This window comes from Neodiprion pinetum, chromosome 7 (genome assembly GCF_021155775.2).
Source record: "Neodiprion pinetum isolate iyNeoPine1 chromosome 7, iyNeoPine1.2, whole genome shotgun sequence".
Taxonomy (NCBI): domain Eukaryota; kingdom Metazoa; phylum Arthropoda; class Insecta; order Hymenoptera; family Diprionidae; genus Neodiprion; species Neodiprion pinetum.
In genome coordinates, this window is record NC_060238.1 from 4976079 (window position 1) to 4997544 (window position 21466).

General features: G+C 39.9%; 3 protein-coding genes across 6 annotated transcripts; all 3 read left to right on the plus strand.

Moving 5' to 3' along the window:
* The first annotated feature begins 663 nt into the window (after positions 1-663).
* On the plus strand, positions 664-10262 carry LOC124222968 (lysyl oxidase homolog 2). The gene is made up of 8 exons (XM_046634521.2): positions 664-1211; positions 5124-5270; positions 7691-7963; positions 8637-8843; positions 8932-9229; positions 9336-9464; positions 9746-9869; positions 10015-10262. Exons 1-8 carry the CDS (start codon positions 1004-1006, stop codon positions 10147-10149), a joined length of 1521 nt encoding a protein of 506 aa, XP_046490477.1. The 5' UTR covers positions 664-1003; the 3' UTR covers positions 10150-10262.
* Positions 10263-10817: 555 nt separating this feature from the next.
* Positions 10818-16570, plus strand: boss (bride of sevenless). 3 transcript variants are annotated; one of them, XM_046634517.1, is made up of 6 exons: positions 10818-11707; positions 12168-12316; positions 12402-12887; positions 13234-14567; positions 15176-15439; positions 15575-16570. In XM_046634517.1, the coding sequence occupies exons 1-6, from the start codon at positions 11547-11549 to the stop codon at positions 15830-15832; spliced, it is 2652 nt and encodes an 883-aa protein (XP_046490473.1). In that variant the 5' UTR covers positions 10818-11546; the 3' UTR covers positions 15833-16570. The 3 variants fall into 3 exon arrangements, with proteins under 3 accessions (XP_046490473.1, XP_046490475.1, XP_046490476.1); XM_046634519.1 differs by having other exon boundaries at positions 15191-15439; XM_046634520.1 differs by having other exon boundaries at positions 12188-12316.
* Positions 16571-17537: 967 nt separating this feature from the next.
* On the plus strand, positions 17538-20640 carry LOC124222969 (synaptic vesicular amine transporter). 2 transcript variants are annotated; one of them, XM_046634522.2, is made up of 7 exons: positions 17538-17865; positions 18264-18473; positions 18768-19034; positions 19147-19187; positions 19334-19483; positions 19557-19878; positions 20151-20640. In XM_046634522.2, the coding sequence occupies exons 1-7, from the start codon at positions 17772-17774 to the stop codon at positions 20363-20365; spliced, it is 1299 nt and encodes a 432-aa protein (XP_046490478.1). In that variant the 5' UTR covers positions 17538-17771; the 3' UTR covers positions 20366-20640. The 2 variants fall into 2 exon arrangements, with proteins under 2 accessions (XP_046490478.1, XP_046490479.1); XM_046634523.2 differs by having other exon boundaries at positions 19337-19483.
* The last annotated feature ends 826 nt before the right edge of the window (positions 20641-21466 follow it).

The following is a 21466-nucleotide window of genomic DNA, read 5'->3' on the forward strand; positions in this document are numbered from 1 at the left end:
TCGTAAAAAGTTGTACTTTTCAAAGAATTTCTTTGAATACAACGATAAAAAAAATATATGTTATCTGGCTCCAAGATTGTTATTATTTTTCATAGAAAATTTTAGATGTTCGCCATTTCTTCTACGAACTGGTAGTTTTTTTTTTTTTTTTTTATAAAATTTCACGTGTTTCTATGAAAAAAAAAAATACATTTCTACCGTTATGGGTAATTACAATTATCTTTTATATAAAATTGTAGATTTTTATAAATATTGTATAAAATATTCGTTACATTGTATGAAAAATCCTACAATCCTCGACGATTTTTCAACACGCTGTACGCTTTTCGAAGACTTCCTAAAATTTTCGAATATATCCTACAATGTTTAACGAACTACACTTTACTGCACTTTGGCGTATAAATTATTTTCCACCGGGATAAACGAACCCTGTGTGTTCCGTACGACTTATTACGGTCCTCTAATGCATGAACAATCGATTTATTATTTATCGAGATTATCAATTAATCCCATGAAACGCGGTTATGACGTGGATTGCATAAGCGTGCAGGTCCGATTGCCAAGTGAAGAAACAGACGCAGCGAGGCAAATGAAAGACCACCAACAACGTTCTCTGACTGTGTGAACGGTATAATTGACAGGGTTAATAACCAAACGGAACGCGGATCTTAGGCCAGTTGCTGAAAGCTCTTCACTCGCGACAGATTGACCATTGGCGCTAAAATTTCACCCCGGGGGTCATCGGCTGGTCATCGAGATCGCAACGCTAATTAGCTTTCGGTTGATTTCGGACGCAATTAGCGGTTTGAATAGCTGGATCTTGAACGGCGAGAAGAATTTAAAGATCCTTGATCGATTGATTTTTTAAGAAGCCGGAGGACTGGCTGATATCATCGAATTTCCTGCGAAAGGAGCGGGGGGTTTTTTTTTTTGTTTTTTTTTCGTTCCTTCATTTATTATTTTTTTTACCAAAACACGTTTTTTTTTTTTTTTCATATCGAAAATGTACAAATTGTACTTATACGCGGGATTGATCGTTTGTCTCGCGTTCGTTGACGCGGTTGACAATTCAACCGGGGTTGAAAACGCCGCTTTCGACATCAGCCGTGAGACAAGGGCGAAGATTGTCAGGAAATTGAAAAAAGACTTTAGGAAATTGAAAAAACAAGAAGGGGCTATAAAACTCGTCGGCGGAAACGGTGATTACGAAGGTACGTGAGACCGATTAATTATTTATTCCCTTTGCGGAGATTTTGTTGTTTCGTTGAAACGGTGTGATGTTATTTTTTTTTTTTTTTTTCGTTTTCTTGTTAAATCGTCATACTCAGGCGCCGGGAAACTGATTGTGAGGTAAAAATTGAAAGTTTTCTAAACCGAGGAAATATATTTGGTTAGAAAGAGTAAAGAAACTGAAATTTTCAAAATTATTATTATGCAAATTTGGAAAAATTCCGTCAATTGTTTCATTTAATGGAAAATTGTAGTAATATTCCGACAAATTAAAGTATAATCGCACAGCGGAGTTTAATCAACGAGTGGGTGCAAAAAATTAGAAAATCCGATAATCAGAATGACCGGGATTCCGAACGTAAAAATATCGAAAATCCTAAGCAAAGAAAGATCAAAATCGTGAAATTTTACCAAGCCAGAAATTCAGGGCACTGAAAATCTCCAATAATCCGGAATTTCGATGTTTCAAAGATTTGAATTTTCTCAGTTTAAAATATTAAACATTCATTGAGTCATGATTTTTGAGTAGAATGATCAAATTCCCGGTACTCGGTTGTTTTAAGATTTTTTCTTTGATTCAAAATTTTGTTTCAGTAAAGATTACTGAGTCAATTTTCAGTTCAAAACGTTGAACAATTCATCGAGTCGTGATTTTTTAGTAGAATGATGAATTTTCCGGTACTTTGTTGTTTCGCTAAGGATTACCGAGTCAATTTTAATTTGAAAATATTGAAAATTCATCGAGTCATGATTTTTTAATAGAATATACAATTTTCCGACCCTTTGTTGCTCTAACGATATTCTTTTCTCTTCACGTTTTCAGATTATTTCAATTTATTCGAATCGATATCTCCGTTTCTACGAAGTTTTAAAAAACGACGCTGGATCTTTTTTAACCTAACGACACGACAGTCACATGTAACTTGATATTATCTTATTATTTCAAGTTCAGATAATACGGATACGTCGTCATCGGCGTTGATTCTAAATCAGTCTGTTGATATTCACGCTGCACGAGGGCTCGTAAAATCGTACTATTGTAAACGGCGTTATCATTCCTCTACGCTGACGACTCTCTGAGCCACGTTTTTTTCAGCTGCTAAACTCGACTCACAATTCAGACTCGTTAAACGGTTGTTCAACAGGTTCCATAACAACCGTTGTATTTGAAAGATAAAAATACGCAAGCTAGTTGTAAAAATATATCAAACAGCGTGAATACACCTCGGCTTATAATGCAATTACTACCCGTTGTTAATTTTATTTTATTATACTTTGAGCCATTGTTCACCTGATTATAAAGCCATTCATTCCCGTTTACCTCCGTAAAAGGCTCGGCTGAATATCGTCTACGCTTTGTAAAGAAAAACCTCCGCCCACAATTTTCAAAGGTAAAATATTATAGGCGAACAAATATTGTGCAGCGTCTTAAAAACCGCACACAGTAATTAATACAAGTCGAGATTTGCTTTATTATATGCGTTTTGTGCCCAATGAAATCGAGCATTTTTACATTGAGTCAAATTATGAATATAAACAGTCGGAACTTTCGAATTACGTAAAAACTGTTTATCTTTTTGTTTTACAATCAGCAAAAGATTTTTTTTTTTCGCTATTCTATAATATTGAGGGGTCTGGTTAGATAAGAGTAAGAAATTGAATAAAATGAAAGCAGAAAGGAATAGAACTGCAAATGAATCAGAGATCTGAATGTTAATTAGCTAAATTATAGTTACTTTTTTTTTTCTTTTCTCTTGGTTAGTTATTAAAGGATTTTTTATTCTTTGTGCATCAATCCTATGCAAAGATTCTTATAACTTCCTGTAGGTTTTTACATTTGTAATTTCATCAAGTACATACGTGATTTATTGCTGGTAAATGGATAAAAAAAATGTAAACAAAATTTCTCTTCGGACTTTGAGGTGTCTGAAACAATTTTTCATCGTGTAAATTTTTCGACACTGTTAAGATTCTCATTTTTACTGGCCGTGAAAATTGTAAACTAAAATTATTCCACTTTCAATACAGTTTGTAGGATTTTTTTTTCGTTATTTTTTTTTTTTTTTTTAATACGCAACAAAGTTTTTATAATTAAATTGTTGTCCGAAAGTTACAGTCAATAAATCAGATCAGCAGAATCCACCACTATCATAAAATCTGTGCAACGAAAACTGTTTGAGTTAAAAATTCGATAGAGAAATGAAGAAGTCGAGTAATAATAACCAAAATCTTCATTTATTGCTTATAAGGTTTGCGTTTGTCTTTTTTATGTTGATAAATATGACCGGTCGACGAGAATTTTGAGTCTGTTTTAATTTTTTTACCTTTGTTTTTATTTAATTACTTTTGTATAAACCGTAACGATACATTGGATTGAAAAAAAATAAAAAATTACTCATTTTCTCAACCATCGTAATCAACAATTGAACAAACTTCATTTTCGCATTTGAATCACTTTTGTTATAAAAATTTAAATGCAAAACTGGAGTTTGTTTAATTGTTATTTAACAATAAATGTTTGTGAAAATAGGTAATTTTTCTTAAAATCCGAAATATCGTTCTGGTTTTTAAAAAATCAAACTTTATCCAATAAAATTACTATTTTTTTGATCTGTTACTTGGAAGAAATTAAAATTTCACATATAATAGAACCGAGACTCAAAATTTGTGTTGACCGGTGTAATCGGCGAACATTTCGAAAGGTACAAAATTCAGATTTGACATGTAATACAGGATGTATACTTTGATTGTTATTGAAAAAAGATTAAAAAAACTTTAGACCACAAATATTGCGTAATAATTCATGGATAACTAGTTGTGAAAGTTGTAGACGTACAAGACGAATGGATGTGAAAATGTGTTAACCGCGACCACACGAGGTATACTTATGGGGTAAAAATCCGGGCAATGAGACCGTGTTATAAAATATCATATCAAGCACATTCAGAGCTCTTTTTCTTCGCAGCGTGAAAGATGATTGGAAAGAAAATGAGAAAATATGTCAAAGAATTCGATAAAAGTAACTGAAAAGTAGGAATTATCTGTTGCGAAATTGTTGATAATGTGAAGAAACTTTGACGATAAATTAACGTCTCTTAGTTTCCTCGTCAGCTGTAATTATTTGATGCTATTCGTATCTTTTTGACTGATTCTCGCGTTAATCAAACGTTTCTAGCGTCAAGAAAAAAAAAAATTTAATGAATTGAAAGAAAAAAACAAAACCATTTCACAGAATAAAAATTTAAGCTGAACTACAGAAATTAAATTAAATTTATTCGAATTGACAGATTGTTTCGTCACTCGAACCTCGAGTTATTTTCCCCTCAGTTTTACCAAAAGCCCTGGTATGGAAATTAATAATCCACTTCCTTTCCATCTGACAACTGGTTATAATATTGTTACGAAAAGTGAAATCACCAGTTTTACCCCCTTTTCTGATCTAGCAGTTATCAAAGATAAAAGAGGTATACAAGCTTTCATATCTTCCTTTACCGACCGAGCAAGCTCATTCCTTTTCCTCCTATATTAAATAAACTACAATTGCTCGATCGGTAAAGGTAGGAATACTAGATGACCTTAATTTATTTGTGCCTGTTGGATCGTTTCTTTTTAAACTCAAGAATTAATACAAGAATTGCTCGGTCGGTGAGGGTAGGAATACTAGATGACCTTAATTTATTTGTACCGGTTGGATCATTTCTTCACGCTCAACGAAACAATTCCGTTATTTTATTACGCAACGAAAAATCGTTGAAATATATTCGATGCAAAGTGTACGATACAACAACTGCGGAGGGTGAATGTGAGGTTGACTCGTCGTGCAAAAACTGCCGGACAAACTTTGCTTGTAAATCAAGCGATATGCTTATTTCTTATTCTTATTTTGCTTCTAGGAAACGTTGAAATTTTGCACAATGGAAAGTGGGGCAGCATTTGTGACGATGAATGGGATTACATGGAGGCAAATGTCGTCTGCAGGCAATTGGGCTTTGAAAGTGCGACAAGACAGACGACCAATGGCCGTTTCGGACAAGCCAGGCGTAAGGATATTTGCGCATTATATAAGAATACAAGATTCGATTTTTTTGTAAGAAAAAAGTGCCTAATACAGTTTCGAAAAAAAAAAAATCTGTTCGCAGAGGATCTCAGAAATTCACGTACCTTCTTTCTTTCGGAAATTTTTCAAGACTTCGAACTCTTCTTAAAAATTTCTCAACAACTGTACCTGAATGAATAAAAAAAAAAAAAATGTATTTCGCGGCAGAAAAATCCCACGCATTCTGTGATAACATTATTAAAATTCCGCTCATTTTATATCGAACTGTGTCGATCTTTCAAATACTTTAAAAAACCGTCGTTTTCTTCATATTTTATCGGGTCTTTGTCAACTAATTAGGGTGAATATTACTACTCGGTGGTGATGAAAAAAAAAAAAAAAAAGAAATATTATTCACGCTCTTAAAACCCGATTAAATTTGGGATGATGTGTGAAATTTCGTTGAGATAAAACACACTCGATAAATGTTTGCAATGTGCGAGATCGTAAATCAGGATTATAGACACATTATACGAAAGTGACGATTGGGAATGTTGACCTATTAAAAAAAAAAAAAAAAACTGTTTACGCAACCGAGTTTTTACTCCGGACTTCTTCGGTCTTTCCATTCATTCCGACCATCGCATCGGTGGAATTAATATTAACTCAATCGAGAGAGATTTACCGATGACGAAGAATCCCGAATTCTCATTTGTTTCGGAAGACAAACAAGTCCCAGGTGATAGTAGTTGGGTTTATTGTTCGTTTCGACATCGCCCTCCTTCTCTTTCTCAAATCTCGTTGATTGGATGTTACATGATGATGATAATTAGGAATTTTCCGGGTATCGGTGAATATTGGGAAACAGCCGAGCGTGACGGGTCCTTACATTGAAAAGGAGACAATTTCCGCCGAATGAAATTAACGAGAAATACAGACCTGTTTACTTAATGCTTATTGGCATGCCTCCGGCACGTAGAGAATGTATTTAAAACGTCAATATAATATATGTATATATGTATATATATATATATATATATATACACAATTCTGTAAACAGACCGAGAAGTCTCATCAGAGCTTGTGAAGGATTATATTTTGTGATAAAAATTGCACAACTTGAGGCTCAATTTCAAGGCGAGGAAATTTTAAACGAGGGGTTTTATTAATCTTACGGAATTGCTTGTTGCCTTCGTATAAACGTCATTATCGTCGAAAATAAACCCAACGTGATTGTAATAAAATTAGAAAAATTTCAACATCGGATGTATTGCTGAAACGTTGTGCCAGAAAAAAAAATACACAAGCAACTGTCTTGTCTACTCAGATTTAAACGGCATTACGTCACTTGTTCGTCCTTTTCGAAAATATATTATTTTTCATCTGTTTAACAGTTTGCAAGAAATCGTACGACTGATTCTTCGTAACGTGACTCTGCGACGATATGTGATAAATTCGATACCTCGAACCAAAAGTTCTGTTTTATTGGATAGTTAGTTAATTAGTTAGTAAGGCAGTTCCTTTCGAAAATGAAAAATTTCGAGCGGTACCTTATTTCTAAGAATAAACGATACAAGGTTTTAGTTAAATAATGTGAGCTAAACGCTTCAGAAGGAATATATTCAAAAATGAAAATGCTAATAATCATGCCAGAAATTTTCTGTAAAACTTGCTGCTGAAGTTATACATCGAGCATTGTTATAAATTAGAAAGAAAAACAATGCGGTATATTTTCGTTTTTTGTCCTGTAGCGCAAATTTACTATGAATATTACCATCACCCAATAATCGCAGTAAATTCGCATCAGTCATTCTCAAAACGTCGCGTGTCGTCATCAAAAAGCAGACAAACTGAAGAAGTTTAGCGTACTTCGAGTGTTTTGTTACCAAAAAATTAGTTTAATAAATAAAAAGCTGGAAAAATAAGGTAAGCTGAGAAAAATTTCATTTGTTTTAGTAACTGTAAGAATTCAGTAAAACAGGTATCGTTAAAAAAAACTGTTTGAATATTGTTGGAATTACGAAAAACGAGGTACGCGTAAAAATTTCGCGCTATTGTCGATCCTTTTTTGGTTATTGCAACGCAAAATCAGTTTGCAAGGTTTACTCTACTTTTTTAGCTAAACAAGGCTTTAACGTCAATTTATTCTCGCACAAGCGTTAAATTTTCGCAACAGTTGCAAAAAAATATAGCAACAGTGATCGTAATGAGAAAGAATAGTAACGGATACTAGACTTTCTGGTAACAGCTAGAAAACTAATTTTCATTTTCTACCTAGAACTATATTTTTTGATTGTGGTAAAAAATGAAAATAGTTAAGGACTGAGCGGCAACCGGAACTAAACATTTCTCTCAGCGTAGGACGCTGAGCGTCCCCACTTGAATCAAAGGGTTAATTGTAAGAGGTAAGATTTATTACCCCAGGTCGTTTCTGGATGGACAACATCCACTGCGACGGTACTGAAGACACGCTGGCCAGTTGCCGTTTCGACGGCTGGGGTCAATCCGACTGCAAAGGGAGCGAAGCAGCCGGTGTGATTTGCGCTCACGAGGATGAGCCAACGACGCCGGCACCGGCGGCGGTTAAGCGGCCAAAGGAGAGGATCAAAGACGTCCACCGCCAAGGGATGGCAGTGAGGTTGGTCGGCGGTCGGATACCGAGCGAAGGTCGAGTCGAGGTGAAGCTGGGAACGGATGGTGAGTGGTAGCGGAAAGTGGGGTGTGTTGGACCACCGAGCAAATTGGACGGCTCTCGATTCTCAGAAAAGTACAGGGCGGAATGTAGGTGCTCCCAGTAGAGCCAAAGATCCAATTTACCTGGCGGTCCGACGTGCCTTACCTACTTTTCTTCGACCCGTCGATATAAAACGACAAACAACAAAGCACTACGCACTGATTGAACGAAGTCGCACACGCACCTTCGTTGCGAAGATGGAGTATAAAATCCAATTGAAAACCCATTGTGCCTCAGTCGAAGAAGCACCCCACTCGTTAGAATCACATTGAATTTTTCGAGGTATTCACTTGTTGATATCGCAAACCACTTTGAATAGCAGTTACTTTAAAATTCCTTGAAATCACTTGAACTCACTTTGAATTCATTTGATGAAAACGCATAAAACCACTTGAAACCACGGAATTCACATGAAATCCCTGGAACTCAGATGAAATCGATTGAAATCACTTTGAAATCATAATACATTGCATAAAATCGCATGAAATCTCTTGAACTCAGATGAAACCGGATGAAATCATTGCAATAGCTTGCCACCCGATGTACGAGTGAATAAGCGCGTAATATTTTTCTTCTGAATCGATCGAATTACAAGAACGAACGTATAGTTTGACGAGTGACGAACCTTCTCATCAGAATGGGGTGTCGTCTGTGGGGATGGATGGTCTCTCTTCGAGGCTGGCGTGGTTTGCAAGCAGCTCGGCCTTGGCTACGCTTCGGACGCTGTACAGACAAACTTTTTTGGCGGTAACCGGATGCCGATGAAGATCAGCGGTGTCAAGTGTCATGGCGACGAGCCGAACTTGGCGCACTGTCTCCACGACGAAGTCCTTGAATGTCCAGGTAAAACTGCCAGTGGTTTGCTTCCTCGCCTTTCGCATGGACCGTGGTGTCGAAACGCCAACGTTTATTACTGTCCCACGCTATCTAGGAGTCGCGGAGAACATCGCGAGCGTCATCTGCGTTCAGCAAATTGCGGATTTGGTCTTCGACCACTTGGAACTGATGAGAACCGCGCACCTCGAGGACCGCCAACTATACTGGCTACAGTGCGCGATGGAGGAAAATTGCGTCGCTTCTCAGGCTTACAAGATTCAGAAGGAGTCGGATAACTGGCATCTTGAGACCAGACGGCTCTTGAGGTTCACAGCGAGGATTCTCAACGCTGGTACAGCCGATTTTCGTCCCTCGGTACCGAAGCATCTATGGGAATGGCACATGTGCCACATGTAAGTGTCCATTGAGGACTAAACGGACGAAAGAAGATTAGGCTCAAATTACCCCGATATTCAAACAATCTCTTTCTTATTTTTCCAAAACTAACCACGCTCCCAGGCATTATCATTCGATGGAAGTTTTCGCGACATTCGACATAATCGATGCGAGAGGAAACAGAGTTGCGGAGGGTCACAAAGCGTCCTTCTGTCTCGAAGATAATCAGTGCTTGCCAGGCGTCGAGCCAAGGTCTGTAGTTACCAAATTTAATTCATGTAGCTATATAAGTAAGACAGAAACGAAGCCCGTCTTAATTTAATCCATACTTCGACGAGTGGTAAACTAATATTGAATCTGATAACGACATCAGCGTCGCTTGGCACTTCAAGTAAGCCGCTTCGGCCTGGCTGGCCGCATTTTTAGGCCTCCTAAAAACCTAATGGTACACCTACAAGTTGTTTCCCCTCGATTTCTCTAACAAAACATCAATACACACAACGTTCATTCCATTTTTTCACGCCTCGTTTTAGATACAAATGCGAGAAGTACGGAGATCAGGGAATCTCAGTAAACTGTACGGACATTTACAGACACAACATCGACTGTCAATGGGTTGACATTTCGGAACTTGACCCCGGGCTATATACCATGAAGGTGAGACCGCAATTATTGATTTATCGTGTTCCACGCAATTTCGGCTGAACACTTAGTCCCAAAAGCTATGGTCAGAGAATGGCACTTTTACGACGGTTCTAAACTATAGACTGATGGTCATTCCCTGTCACTCGTTAATTCACAGGTCGCAGTCAACCCTGAGTTTAAGGTGGGCGAGATGACCTTCGACAACAACGCGGCATCGTGTCAACTTACCTACACGGAGACATTCGCAACAGTCCATAGCTGCAAATTGGAACGACCCCAGAATTCGTTTTGATTAATTCTAAATTCTTTTTATCCACACACGGTAAATTATGTACGGCAATCTCTGTAACTTCATGTTTATTAAAACACATTATCACATTCCAATAAATCACATAATCAAGCAAAGTATTTTTTCTCAACCTGTAATCAATTATAAACTTGCAAATATGAGGATATCAGATGATTTGGTGAAAAGCCATAGGTTCAATGCACAAAAGTACAACCGAACGTAAAATTTTTTATTAGACGGTGAGACAGTCTAGAATAGTTTAAACAAAATCAAAGATCATTACGTAATGGTTTGGAAACGGTATATAGAAATAATGTGGACTGGGAAGACCTTTGTTCACTTTAACGAGAGTTGATTTATTGGATATGAATGAAGGTCAATGAGAAGACAATTATTAGTTGACGTTTCGGCCCGAGTGGCCCCATCCGATAAATCAACTCTCATCAATACCTAGGTCAAGAAAAAACTTTTTCTTTATTCACTTTAACCCCAGATTGTGGAATCATAAGCGAAGGTTATCCCTGTCACGGTTTGAGAACGGACCCGTCACATTATCCCCGACAAGAAGCGTTGCGCAATTTGGTATACGACTAAATGACTAATTCGCTTAACGCTTAGCGAACGAAGCTTGGCAGGCAGGGTAAAAGTACGGCTTCGATATCGAACGTTGTAGTCACGGCCTCTGCACAGTGAGGCACCTGCCCACCTTTGAAAAGCCATGAACCGTTGTCAGCTGTTGGGCTCCGGCACTAACATGACATGTCAGTCGGTTCCGCGTCACTCGTTCTAACCAAGCCAAAAAGCTAAGCTTGCATAAATGTAACCCACGCTGTGATAAGGTCCCATTGCTCGAAGACTTTCCGAACCCAAAACCGGGAATAATTAAAATAGGTTTTTAAAACTGTGCAGATATCCGCTAACAATCAGCACTGTGTAACTTAATTCATGTGTGACGAATCCAGTCCGGAGCTTCCATTATCCCCTGGGATTCGAATCGTTTAATTACGAGACGAGTTTGGAAAATCGTTTAGTGTCACGTGATGCTGTGTGTTATTAACGCAGGCTTCAACCTGATCCCAAAGAATAAATAGTTACGATTACCTGAAAGGGAATATTTCCATGCTGCGCAATTGCGATTCTTGGTTCACATCGAGCACGCTACTTTCGCTGAAATCGATTCGCTGTTTCCAGCTAGATATTTAACGACACAAGTATAGATAGGAGATATATGGGCGTAAATTGTACCCCGAACTGCTTACCGACCTTCGTATCGACAAAACATCGACTACAAACGAAAGAACAACGCCTTAAACAATGTGATACGAGGCCAAGTTCAGTACCGTTCGACTAACCATGGTACAAAGACAAACTGTTCATACACTGCAGCCCTGTCACTTTCGATGAACGATGCGAGCATCAAAGCAGGCATCAGGCATGGCGATTCGGACGCTTTTCACTCTAACCGTTTTAAACCTAGTCGGTATCGCGTTCGCGAACGATTACTCAATATGCGAGAGAAACCGAACCCTTTTGGAAGTGAGCGGGGACGCGATCATCGTCGGTAAGTCGGAATTATCTGACATATGGTGTACAGTTGTCCGGGAAATACCCTTGAATTTTGCTTGTCCTTCAAAAGTCCTGGAAACTATCATTGAATTGTTTTAGTATCCTGTAAACATTCTAATGTTATTGTCCTTGAATAACCTGAAAATGTCCTAGAAATGTCCTTGAATTTTTTACGGATTTTTAACCAGACACCATGTGACACCATTTCTTTTCCAAATTCAATGATCAGCTCTGAACTCCTAGCATAAAAGTTCACACCGAATTGATTCATCATTCCCAGTCCTGTGTTTCGAGGATGAAACTTGATACCTGATTTTCAATTACTGCAATGAACAGGAATTTTTCAATGACAAGAAAATCGCATGGATCATTTTGTTACTGGGGTTATTCTTGGAATAATTATGAATATTGTCAGGTTATTACGCAGACAGTATAGAGGCGAATTGAATGGTCAGTGTTTCCACTGCTTTTTCAGTATTCGCGGACACAAACTACGGGCCAGACTGTAACGTTTCATCTCCCAAAGGCTTCCAAGAAGTCACCACAGCGCTGTACGTTGTTGAGAAGTTGAACAAGTATGATTACATCCCTGGTCTCACATTGGGTAGGTAAAACTTTAGCGCAGATTTTGATCAAAGTTCGGATTACAGAATCAGAGAATTTACCACCTCGACTTGTTGCCTCGATAGGAGTGAAGATTCGTGACAGTTGTCACGATAAGATGGCAGTTTTCAAGGAGGCCCTGATGGTGGCGGTGGAACAAGATTGCACATCCTACTACGAACTGGGGGTCTTGGTTCCGAACGAGTACCGTGAGACACTAGAGCCACTGGAACAGTTTAGCCTTGTGCCAATGAGCTCGTACAGCGATCAAAATTTCTCTAAACCTCTTGTCAGCATCATGGTGGATTTCTTGAGCACCAAGTACGAAGTAGTAGATTTGTTCCTCTCGAATTCACCGGACGTTTTGAACGTTTTTTTGGACATCAGCCGGAAAGCCGGAATCTGTCTGAAAAGCCACACGGAAATTTTGGACACGGATAATTCTACACACGTGGTGATCGCTGTTGCGGGAAGCAAGGACGAGATCAAAATATGGATCGAGAACGGCGAAAAAATAATCGGTCCAGAAATAACGTGGGTGGTTCTGCCTTTGGATGGCTCTCACGTCGATGGTAGGCGAAGTTCATTCTGTACTCCTCTTTTCGCACTTCCATCAAAACCTAAGACCCCTGAAATTAGGCGCGCCTTTCCCAACTCAAATCCAGTCTGTACCTTCTATACCGAAACACCATGAGCCCCTTCTTTTACGAGCTTTTCCACTTAGCTGATCACTTGGCCGCACTGTTTTTTTCTTTTTTTTTTTTTATTTACTTTTAGGATTAATCCTTTTGTTTCGTGTAACGAATTTTCATTTATATTTTCCCGCAGTTTGTTGCCGCGTTGTGATAACACTTTCGCATTGCAGATCAGAATGCCAAAACAAGAAATTCATCGAAAAGCTTCTTCAACTTGTTACAGATCACGTGCCACCCGGTTCTTACATCATAAAAACAGAGCCGTTCGATTTCGACTTGCTTGAAGAATTTTCCAGCTCCGACACGTTTCTTCGAACAGCAGGCGAGTCGGTGATACACTCACCGTACCTTCTCAGCATCGGCAAAGCGATCGTGGAGACGGCTCGTTCGCTCCAAGAGCTGCAGAAGAAGACGTGTCCTAACGGCGCGAAATGCGTGCTGCCGCGTTTTAACTCAAGGAAGAAGACCTCGATGATGTATAACGAGGTCTACGATGCTCTGCACATATTGCCGAAGGCCCACTCGGTCAAGTACATTGTGACGAGGAAGAAATTGAGGGAAGAAGAGGAGGAAGTCATCGCCTACAAGATCAACGCTGTTACCAGTGAGATCACCTCGGACCTTCACATACCCAGGATGCCGAAACTGTGCGTTAGAAAGTACGCGAACAGCTGTGAGAAGTGTTCAAACTTTCATCGAAGAATTGGCGAGCCTGGTCACGGCCGTAATCGTGACGCCAGGGGAATTTTGAAAACCAGTCTCTGGATACCGATTATATTGACCGTTGTCGCCTGTGGGACCGTCGCCTGTCTCATCATCACCGTCTTCATAGTTTACCGCTACGTAGTCGACGAAGTTCTCGACGGTAATCCAGCGTTGACGATAGTCCTGATCCTCTCGACAATCTTTATGCTCCAGTCCGTGATTCCCTTCTGCATGAACGACGCAACGTTCGGCGTTGAACACCTGAACTCCAGGAAAATCCTCGTCACCAGCATGTCGATTGGAATCGCGTTCTCGATCATGCTATCAAGAGCCTTGTTCCTGGCTTTCTCGGTCGGCGGTATATTCACCACACACATCAACGGGTACCTCCAAGGTCTGATGGTGTTCTTCGTTTCGAGCGTTCAAATAACCATATCAACCATGTTTTTCGTCCTCAACAAAAACGATTCCGGGAAGATCATCCGCAGCTGCACATTTGTCGCCTTACTCAGCTACGACATATTCCTCCTTCTCAAACTTTTCGTAGTTTGCTGTTTCATCGCTCAAATCCAGAGGAATTACCGTGAGGGAAAATGCTTCTTCGGAACTGTCATCGGTCTCTTGATTGTTTGGGCTGTATGGATTACTTGCTTCATTCTCGTCGAACCGGAAACTCGCGACTGCGTTGTCTCCTTTGGCGTTATCGCCAGCGCCTACCTCATCATACTCGGCGTTCTCATACCGAGGACCTACTACATGGTCACGCGTCTTGGTCAGGACAAGACTCTTTCGGCGAGGTACGAGCCTGAGGATTACACTGTCGACCCCAGAACGAACACCATCGCTCGACAGGTTAGACTCATGTGACACCCCGAACATGAAATGTGGAACCCTCAACTTGGACCAGAAGTTCCCACTTTTTTCTAGAATGTAGATCTTCCATCTAGTGCCAATTCAATCCTTCAATATGGAATAAGAGGGATAACCGGGAATTTTAGAATCAAGACCATGTCGACGCTGGTCATCTTTTCTTTTTGTAAACCGAAAAACACTTTTAACTGAACCCAGACCACAACCTTCCTCTTTTTATATAGAATATTGTTTAAACCTATAATACTATGGTAGTTTTGTCCCGTTATTTTGAACTATATAGTTTCTAGGTATCCTAACAGTAGTTAAGTTTTTATTTATATTATGACTTCACTGTACATTTTAATATTCCCGTGCATCAGACTTGTAAATAGAACTTTATCATACATCTTTTATGCATACCGCTGTTATTATTTGTAGTTCATAAGATGATCGGAAAGCTTTCGGTATCGACTTTCGGTATGGTCAGTAGCCTTATGACTCTGTCTCACATCTGAATTGTTGGTTAGCACTGTTCAGTGGTACCTACCCCATTTCACCTTAAAAGTTGGATCGATCTTTTCCACCGGTTTACTCTTATTTTTCTCCAGTTTCCTTATTTGCAGTCTCATCAGGCACTATACGATTACACATTTCCCGGAAGCACGGCAGCTGCGGGAGTGGCCAGCCTACCAACAGTGGCCTACCACCCTAACTACTACGGATGTTCCAGTCCTAACTCGAGATTCGTTCCTCGAAGCGTGAGCCCGTATGTTCGGCAGAGACCTGGATACAACAACTACGCGTTCAACTCCGAAATGCGGGAAGTTGATCATTTGCAGCCGGTGCCCAGAGTTTGCGTCGAAAATACAGAAGTAAATCCTTATTATTCCCCAAAATTTAAGTCCAGGACACTCAGTTGTCACCAATTTATCAATGAATTATCCCACGCTCAAGTATACCGTTAAAAATGCCAATCACAGCCAATAAAGCGCACGTTGTTACTTCAGGGTAGGCGAAGTCCGATTGGAAGAAGTTCAAAGGAAATGAACGTTGATCATCCCAGGCGGTTCCGGGAGTCGCGGATTGGTCTGGATGATCGGGACTGCACGGAGACTGACATTTACGTCGAGGGTCGATTATCGCCGAATGTCAGAGGGCCGGATGAAGCATACCCAACTAGGTGTTCGAGCCCAAGGCTCGGTCTAACGGAGTCCGCTATCCGTGAAGAAGAGGAGAACGATGTTGCGAGAATCACTAAATTCTAATATAAGATGCTGGTTATTCAATCTCGTTAATCATAGGATACATCTTCGTATCAATCATTCATTCACGCGTGTTCAATTCTGCATATTTTCCAAACTTCAACTCATACTTGACGAACTCCACAACTGTAGGAGCAAAAATTGTTGCTTAAGCTACGATATAAGCTGCGTCACCAATGGTATCAAGATTATATTCATAGATCTGAAGATATCATCTCTACTTCAACATTAGGGTTGTTGATTTTTATGAATCTCAGTTGTGCATGTTCGATTAATTATTCAGCCCAAGCTCTTCTGACGTATGCTTCCATCTCAACCCGTTTGATCATCGCATCAAACCACTGGGTTTGATTCAACATCTTGAAATTGCGGTCAGTCGGAAAACAAATATACGAGATAAAGTTTTTTACAGAGTCTTCCACAATAACCGATACAATGAATTTTACGTAACAATAATCCAGGATTTAAACTTCCCATACAACGTGCAAACTTGGCTTTCACGAAAATCAATAACCATAGACCAAAAGTGCGGCTCTAATGATGTGTAAGTGTAAGAATTAACTGAACATACTCAGTCGATATTGAAAATATTTCTCTAGTACTTGGAATGTATTTATTAAAACACGATCATTTAGTGTAAGTGAAATATTGCATGAGAGAAATTCTCAGGTATTGATTAAGATCAACTATTATGTACCAGAAACTCTGATGCCTTAAACGAAAAATAAACAATTAACTGAACGATTTCGAGTAATCCATGCGCATGAATTCCATGTCCATGTTACAAGAAATTACAGTTTTTGGAATATGAAATGAAGAGAAGCGTCTCGCGTAAAGGATTAAGGCTAGTTGAGTACAGGTTAGAACCTGGGATTGAAATTGCATGGGATCCAATTTCAATTGCCACGAATTGGTTCACAGGTGTTTCTTGCTGAGTGACCGAGTGGGCGAGACAGTGTAGGAGTGAGGAAATGCAGTACAGCTGCACCATTGCAACCGAGCTGCAAGGCAGCGGCATTATAAGCCAGTAATTAATTTTTCCACACATGTAATCGTGTATGGTATACCGGTATGAGTTTTCTGCACTTCCATTAGAATTGTGAAATAGAAGGTGTGAACACCTTCTTGGGAATTCCTTAAGGCACTGACATTAATGAGCATTGAGATATCGCTTCAGGAGCGAAAAAAAACGCGGGCAATTTGAATAGTAATTTTTCACACGACGCTGCGTTCATCAGGGAATATCGAGGAGGGAGGAAAAAACTTCGATGATGACGAGTTTTCTCCCCTGTAAAATATAGCTCACCCTGGTTGTAAAAGAAAGTGAAAAGATGTCGCCGATGAAGAAAGATGAAATATAAGATTTGTTAGAGTACCTTATGGGCGGCCACATAGTGGAGGACTCTTCCATTATCCTATACTGCAAATTGTTCCTTTGTGAAAAATTTAATTCCAGTCGACAAAGTCACCATAAATATCGAGAAGTGCGTGAGCCTGCGCCGCGTAGATAAGCGACGGTGTAGCGGAGCATACGTTGAAGATGCAGTGAGTCGTGTAACGCGGAACCCGGGTCCGTATGGTGGTGAACAGGTACCAGGAGGCGTAACGCATATTGGCTAGGAGTGCGCAAGTCGTTTCCTCAAAACCTATAAAAGCAATGGTGGTATCTTTGAGACTCCCAGTTGTCATGTGAATTTTGTACAAAATAAATTGAACAAGAAAACTTATATTCAACCCAAGGTCATGGGATCCTTAGAGGAGTCGAAGTTGCTTAGTTCTATGAACGAGAAATCAGGAATAACGTCAGAACGAAATCACAGCTATTGAGTGGAAGAATACAGTCAAACTTTAATGTTCCCTGACAGTTGGTTTAAGCATAGTTCGATATATTCTTAGTTTGTAATACCGTGTTCATTGAATTGGTTTTGACATTTGGTTAACAATGAGTTTCGAAGTACTGAGAAATTCGAGATTGATTCTAGTCTCGGTGGTTTATCTCAGCTTATTTTTGGACAACATTCTTTTGACGGTTGTTGGTAAGTACAAAATAGAACTTACCATTCACACATTTATGATTATGAAAATCGAGTCAGCTTTTCAAGCAGTTGACCAAAAACTTTCTCAAGTTTTGAAAGACATTATCTCGATATGTTTATGTAAAGTTTCTAACAAGTTTTTCATAAAACGCATCCAAGATACTTGTTACAAGTCAGTTGTGGAAGAAAAATTAGTTTCAAACTCGACATATGACGTGAATCTCAAACTGTCGTTAATACTTAGGGATCCTTGTCCATTGTTTTAGCTAGTGTGATTACCCCTGTACTCTCTTATTGCTTTGCAAAGCTCATCGAATGGTATTATTCCCACATATGGGACGTCGTACAGACCTCTTTATATACAGACAAATAATTTCACCGTTCAAAATTCATTTCAGTACCTATCATTCCTGACTATCTCTATACTTTGGAAGGCAATGCAACCGTTGATGCAGAAACTGACGAAAACGGTCGTGTGGGTTTTCTGCTGAGTTCCAAGGCGTTGGTTCAACTGGTCCTGAATCCAGTGATTGGATCATTGACGGGAACTCTGGGCTATGCCCGACCACTTCTGATAGGCAGCGTGAATCTACTGCTCGCTGCGTTATGTGAGTATACATATATAACTCTACTCGCACGTGATAACCACATTGGTGTAATTTTTCTACGAGTTGTTACTTTACTGTCGTCGCGATGGCTCACAAAAATGAAATTTGACTCTCACTGACTCTTCCAAGACTTTCGAAATTCACAGCAGCTCAGTGAGCGATAAGAAATGGAAACAACTAGGCCAGAAATCCTGTGAAACATTTCAATCATCCAGAAATTAGTCCTTCAACAAATCGATGAACTTGCTGTGGCGGTATTGCGATCGATGGTTAATAAGTCGTAAACAATTCCAGTATTCGCGTTCGGCCAGTCTTACGAGGTGTTGTTTTTGGCAAGGAGTATTCAAGGCGTATCTTCCGCATGCATCGGAGTCTCTGGCATGTCGTTGGTGGCCTCACGATACTCGGAGGAGGAGGAAAGGTCAAAGATCATGGGTTTCGTCCTAGGCAGTATCGCCCTCGGTGTTTTATTGGGATATCCCATCGGCTCGATTCTCTACGATCTGAGTGGCAAGACGGCACCACTGCTGCTCGTTTCGGTCGCTATAGTCTTCCTGATCTGTAGGTATCACAGAGCATGAACGTGCCTCCTTCGTGTCAAAACCATAAAGAGTCAAAACCATAGTCAATAGTCAGTCAACTGTAGGTAGTAATCATCTCGGTTATATTTCAGTTTTTCAACTTGCCACACTGGACTTCCACACGATAAAACAGGTACAACCTCCATGTAACAGTTCATCAACGAAGACTAAAAGCTCTGTTTGTATGTCACTCGTATACTCGTGTTATACTTAAGCAGTGACTTCCACAGCGAGCATTGCGTTAACCGGAATTTTAATCGAATGTCAACTGTTAACCAGCAGAAGACAGAAGCACGTACTAACTGGATGTACCTGTTGTCCGACAAGAAGATTATAATAGTCTCCGGAGCGATCTGGTCCTCAACTTCAGCCATGGCAATTTTGGAACCGTGTCTTCCGCTCTGGTTGATGACCCACGTCAAGCCCAAAGTGAGTTGTTGCAAATACTACTCGTCAAAAGCTCGAGCTTCTCCAGGCTATCAACCGCTGTTTTATTCCTCAGAAATGGCAACTGGGTACCGTTTTCATTCCGGACAGCATCGGCTACTTGGTCGGTACTAACTTCTTCGGAATGGTGGCCTATCGCATCGGCCGATACAAAACGGCCATATTTGCCATGCTCCTGGTTGGCGTTAGCGCGATCCTGGTGCCACTGGCGACGACGATGTCGCAGCTGGTGATCCCGCACCTGGGAATGGGTCTGGGGATCGGTATCGCCGACGCGGCGCTGGTCCCGCTTTTGGCGTCGTTGGTCGACCAGGAGGACGGTTACGGACCGGTTTACTCCTTGCAACAAGTGGCCGTCAGCTTGGCGTACTCCCTGGGTAAGTCGAGTCGGCTGAAGGTCTCTACAGAGCTCGAAATTCAGCCCGTCTCGAGTACGTACCTATATACACCCACCTCTCAGTCTAACGACTTTAAACACGTTGAAAAGAACCACTCCGTTCTTGAGGACTTTACGCGCTACTGTACCCGGCAGCTTGCTCGCACACGTGGTCAAGAGTGCGTGTGTGAACTGGAGAGGCGATGTCGGCTATAGTAAGACAACCCGGTTATTCTTCTCTTTCTTGGTCTCTTTCACGCCCTTCATTTTCAGGGCCCATTATTGGCGGTGAAATGGTCAGGGAAATCGGATTCGCATGGGTGATGTGGGTTGTCGGTATTGTCAACATTGCCTACTGCCCGCTTTTGGGATACTTGGCAAGCAAGGATGGAAAACCCCTTGCTCAGGATGGACGGAAGGACTACGACGCCGTTCAAAAACCCACGACCAAATACGAGAGGTTTTACGATTCGGACGATACTTTGTGAAGAACAAACTGCATGTACATTTCAAATCGTATGTTATAAGATTATATAAATGACCTCTTCACCCGTAATAAATTCACTTAGATATTTAAAATGAGAAACGGGAGTTTGACTCGCTTCAAAACCTCATTACCAATATTTGCTTTGTCAAATAATAATATAAGTCAAAAAAATTCAATCACGCGGGGAATTCTAGCAAAAGTTTTACTCCAAACCTGAGTCGAAATTTAGCGTCTACTTTAAACTCTACGTAGAAGAGGATCTATTTCAATGCAATATTAGACCCTACTTTGACGCTAAAAATGTCCGAAATTTCCCGATTTAACAAGTTTAGGCTCAAAGTAGGGTCTGTTTAGAACCTCGTTTAACCCTCCAAAGATAGTACAGTTCAGTGTATCAATAAATTTTGGAATTTTGCGTTTATATTAACTTGTAGCTCCTGTCGTTAAAAAGGTTGTTGTATTCGTAAGAACGTTGAATAAATACAGTCGAAATGCGATACTTAATTTTCAAATGTTATTGAAACTCATCAAAATTATGTCTGAATAGCTCTTTGATTATTAATTGTGAACACTTGAATACCGCTGTAATAATACATCTATAGAGGAGGAGTTACAGGTCCAATGGAGGAACTGTAGATTGAATAGCGTCAAAATAGGTTCAATCATCTTCTGAGAACGTCAAATTAGGATTTGGTACTTTAATTTTTAGGAGTTAGAGGTTCAATGTAGGGTTTATTTTCAAATTTTTAGGAGCTGAAGTTTCAATGTAGGGTTTGTTCTCAAATTTTTAAGAATTGGAAGTTCAACGTAGAATGTCTAGGTCCAGTTTCCTTCAAAGTAGGTTCATATAAACCTCGGTAGAGTCAATTTTAGGCGCTAAATTTCGACTCGAGAAGAAACCCATAAAACCTGTTCCGCTCGTAAAAAAGTTTCCCAAATATTAGTTCAGTAATACAAGCCTCGGTTAAAGCTCATTAGTGGTTCTTAAAAACGTTGTGCATTAATTAAGTTTTGACTGGAAGTATCGGTGCGTAGCATAACATGCAGATTGGTGACTATAACTTCCGTCTACCAATGAACGTCAAGTGCAAAATGCCACTGA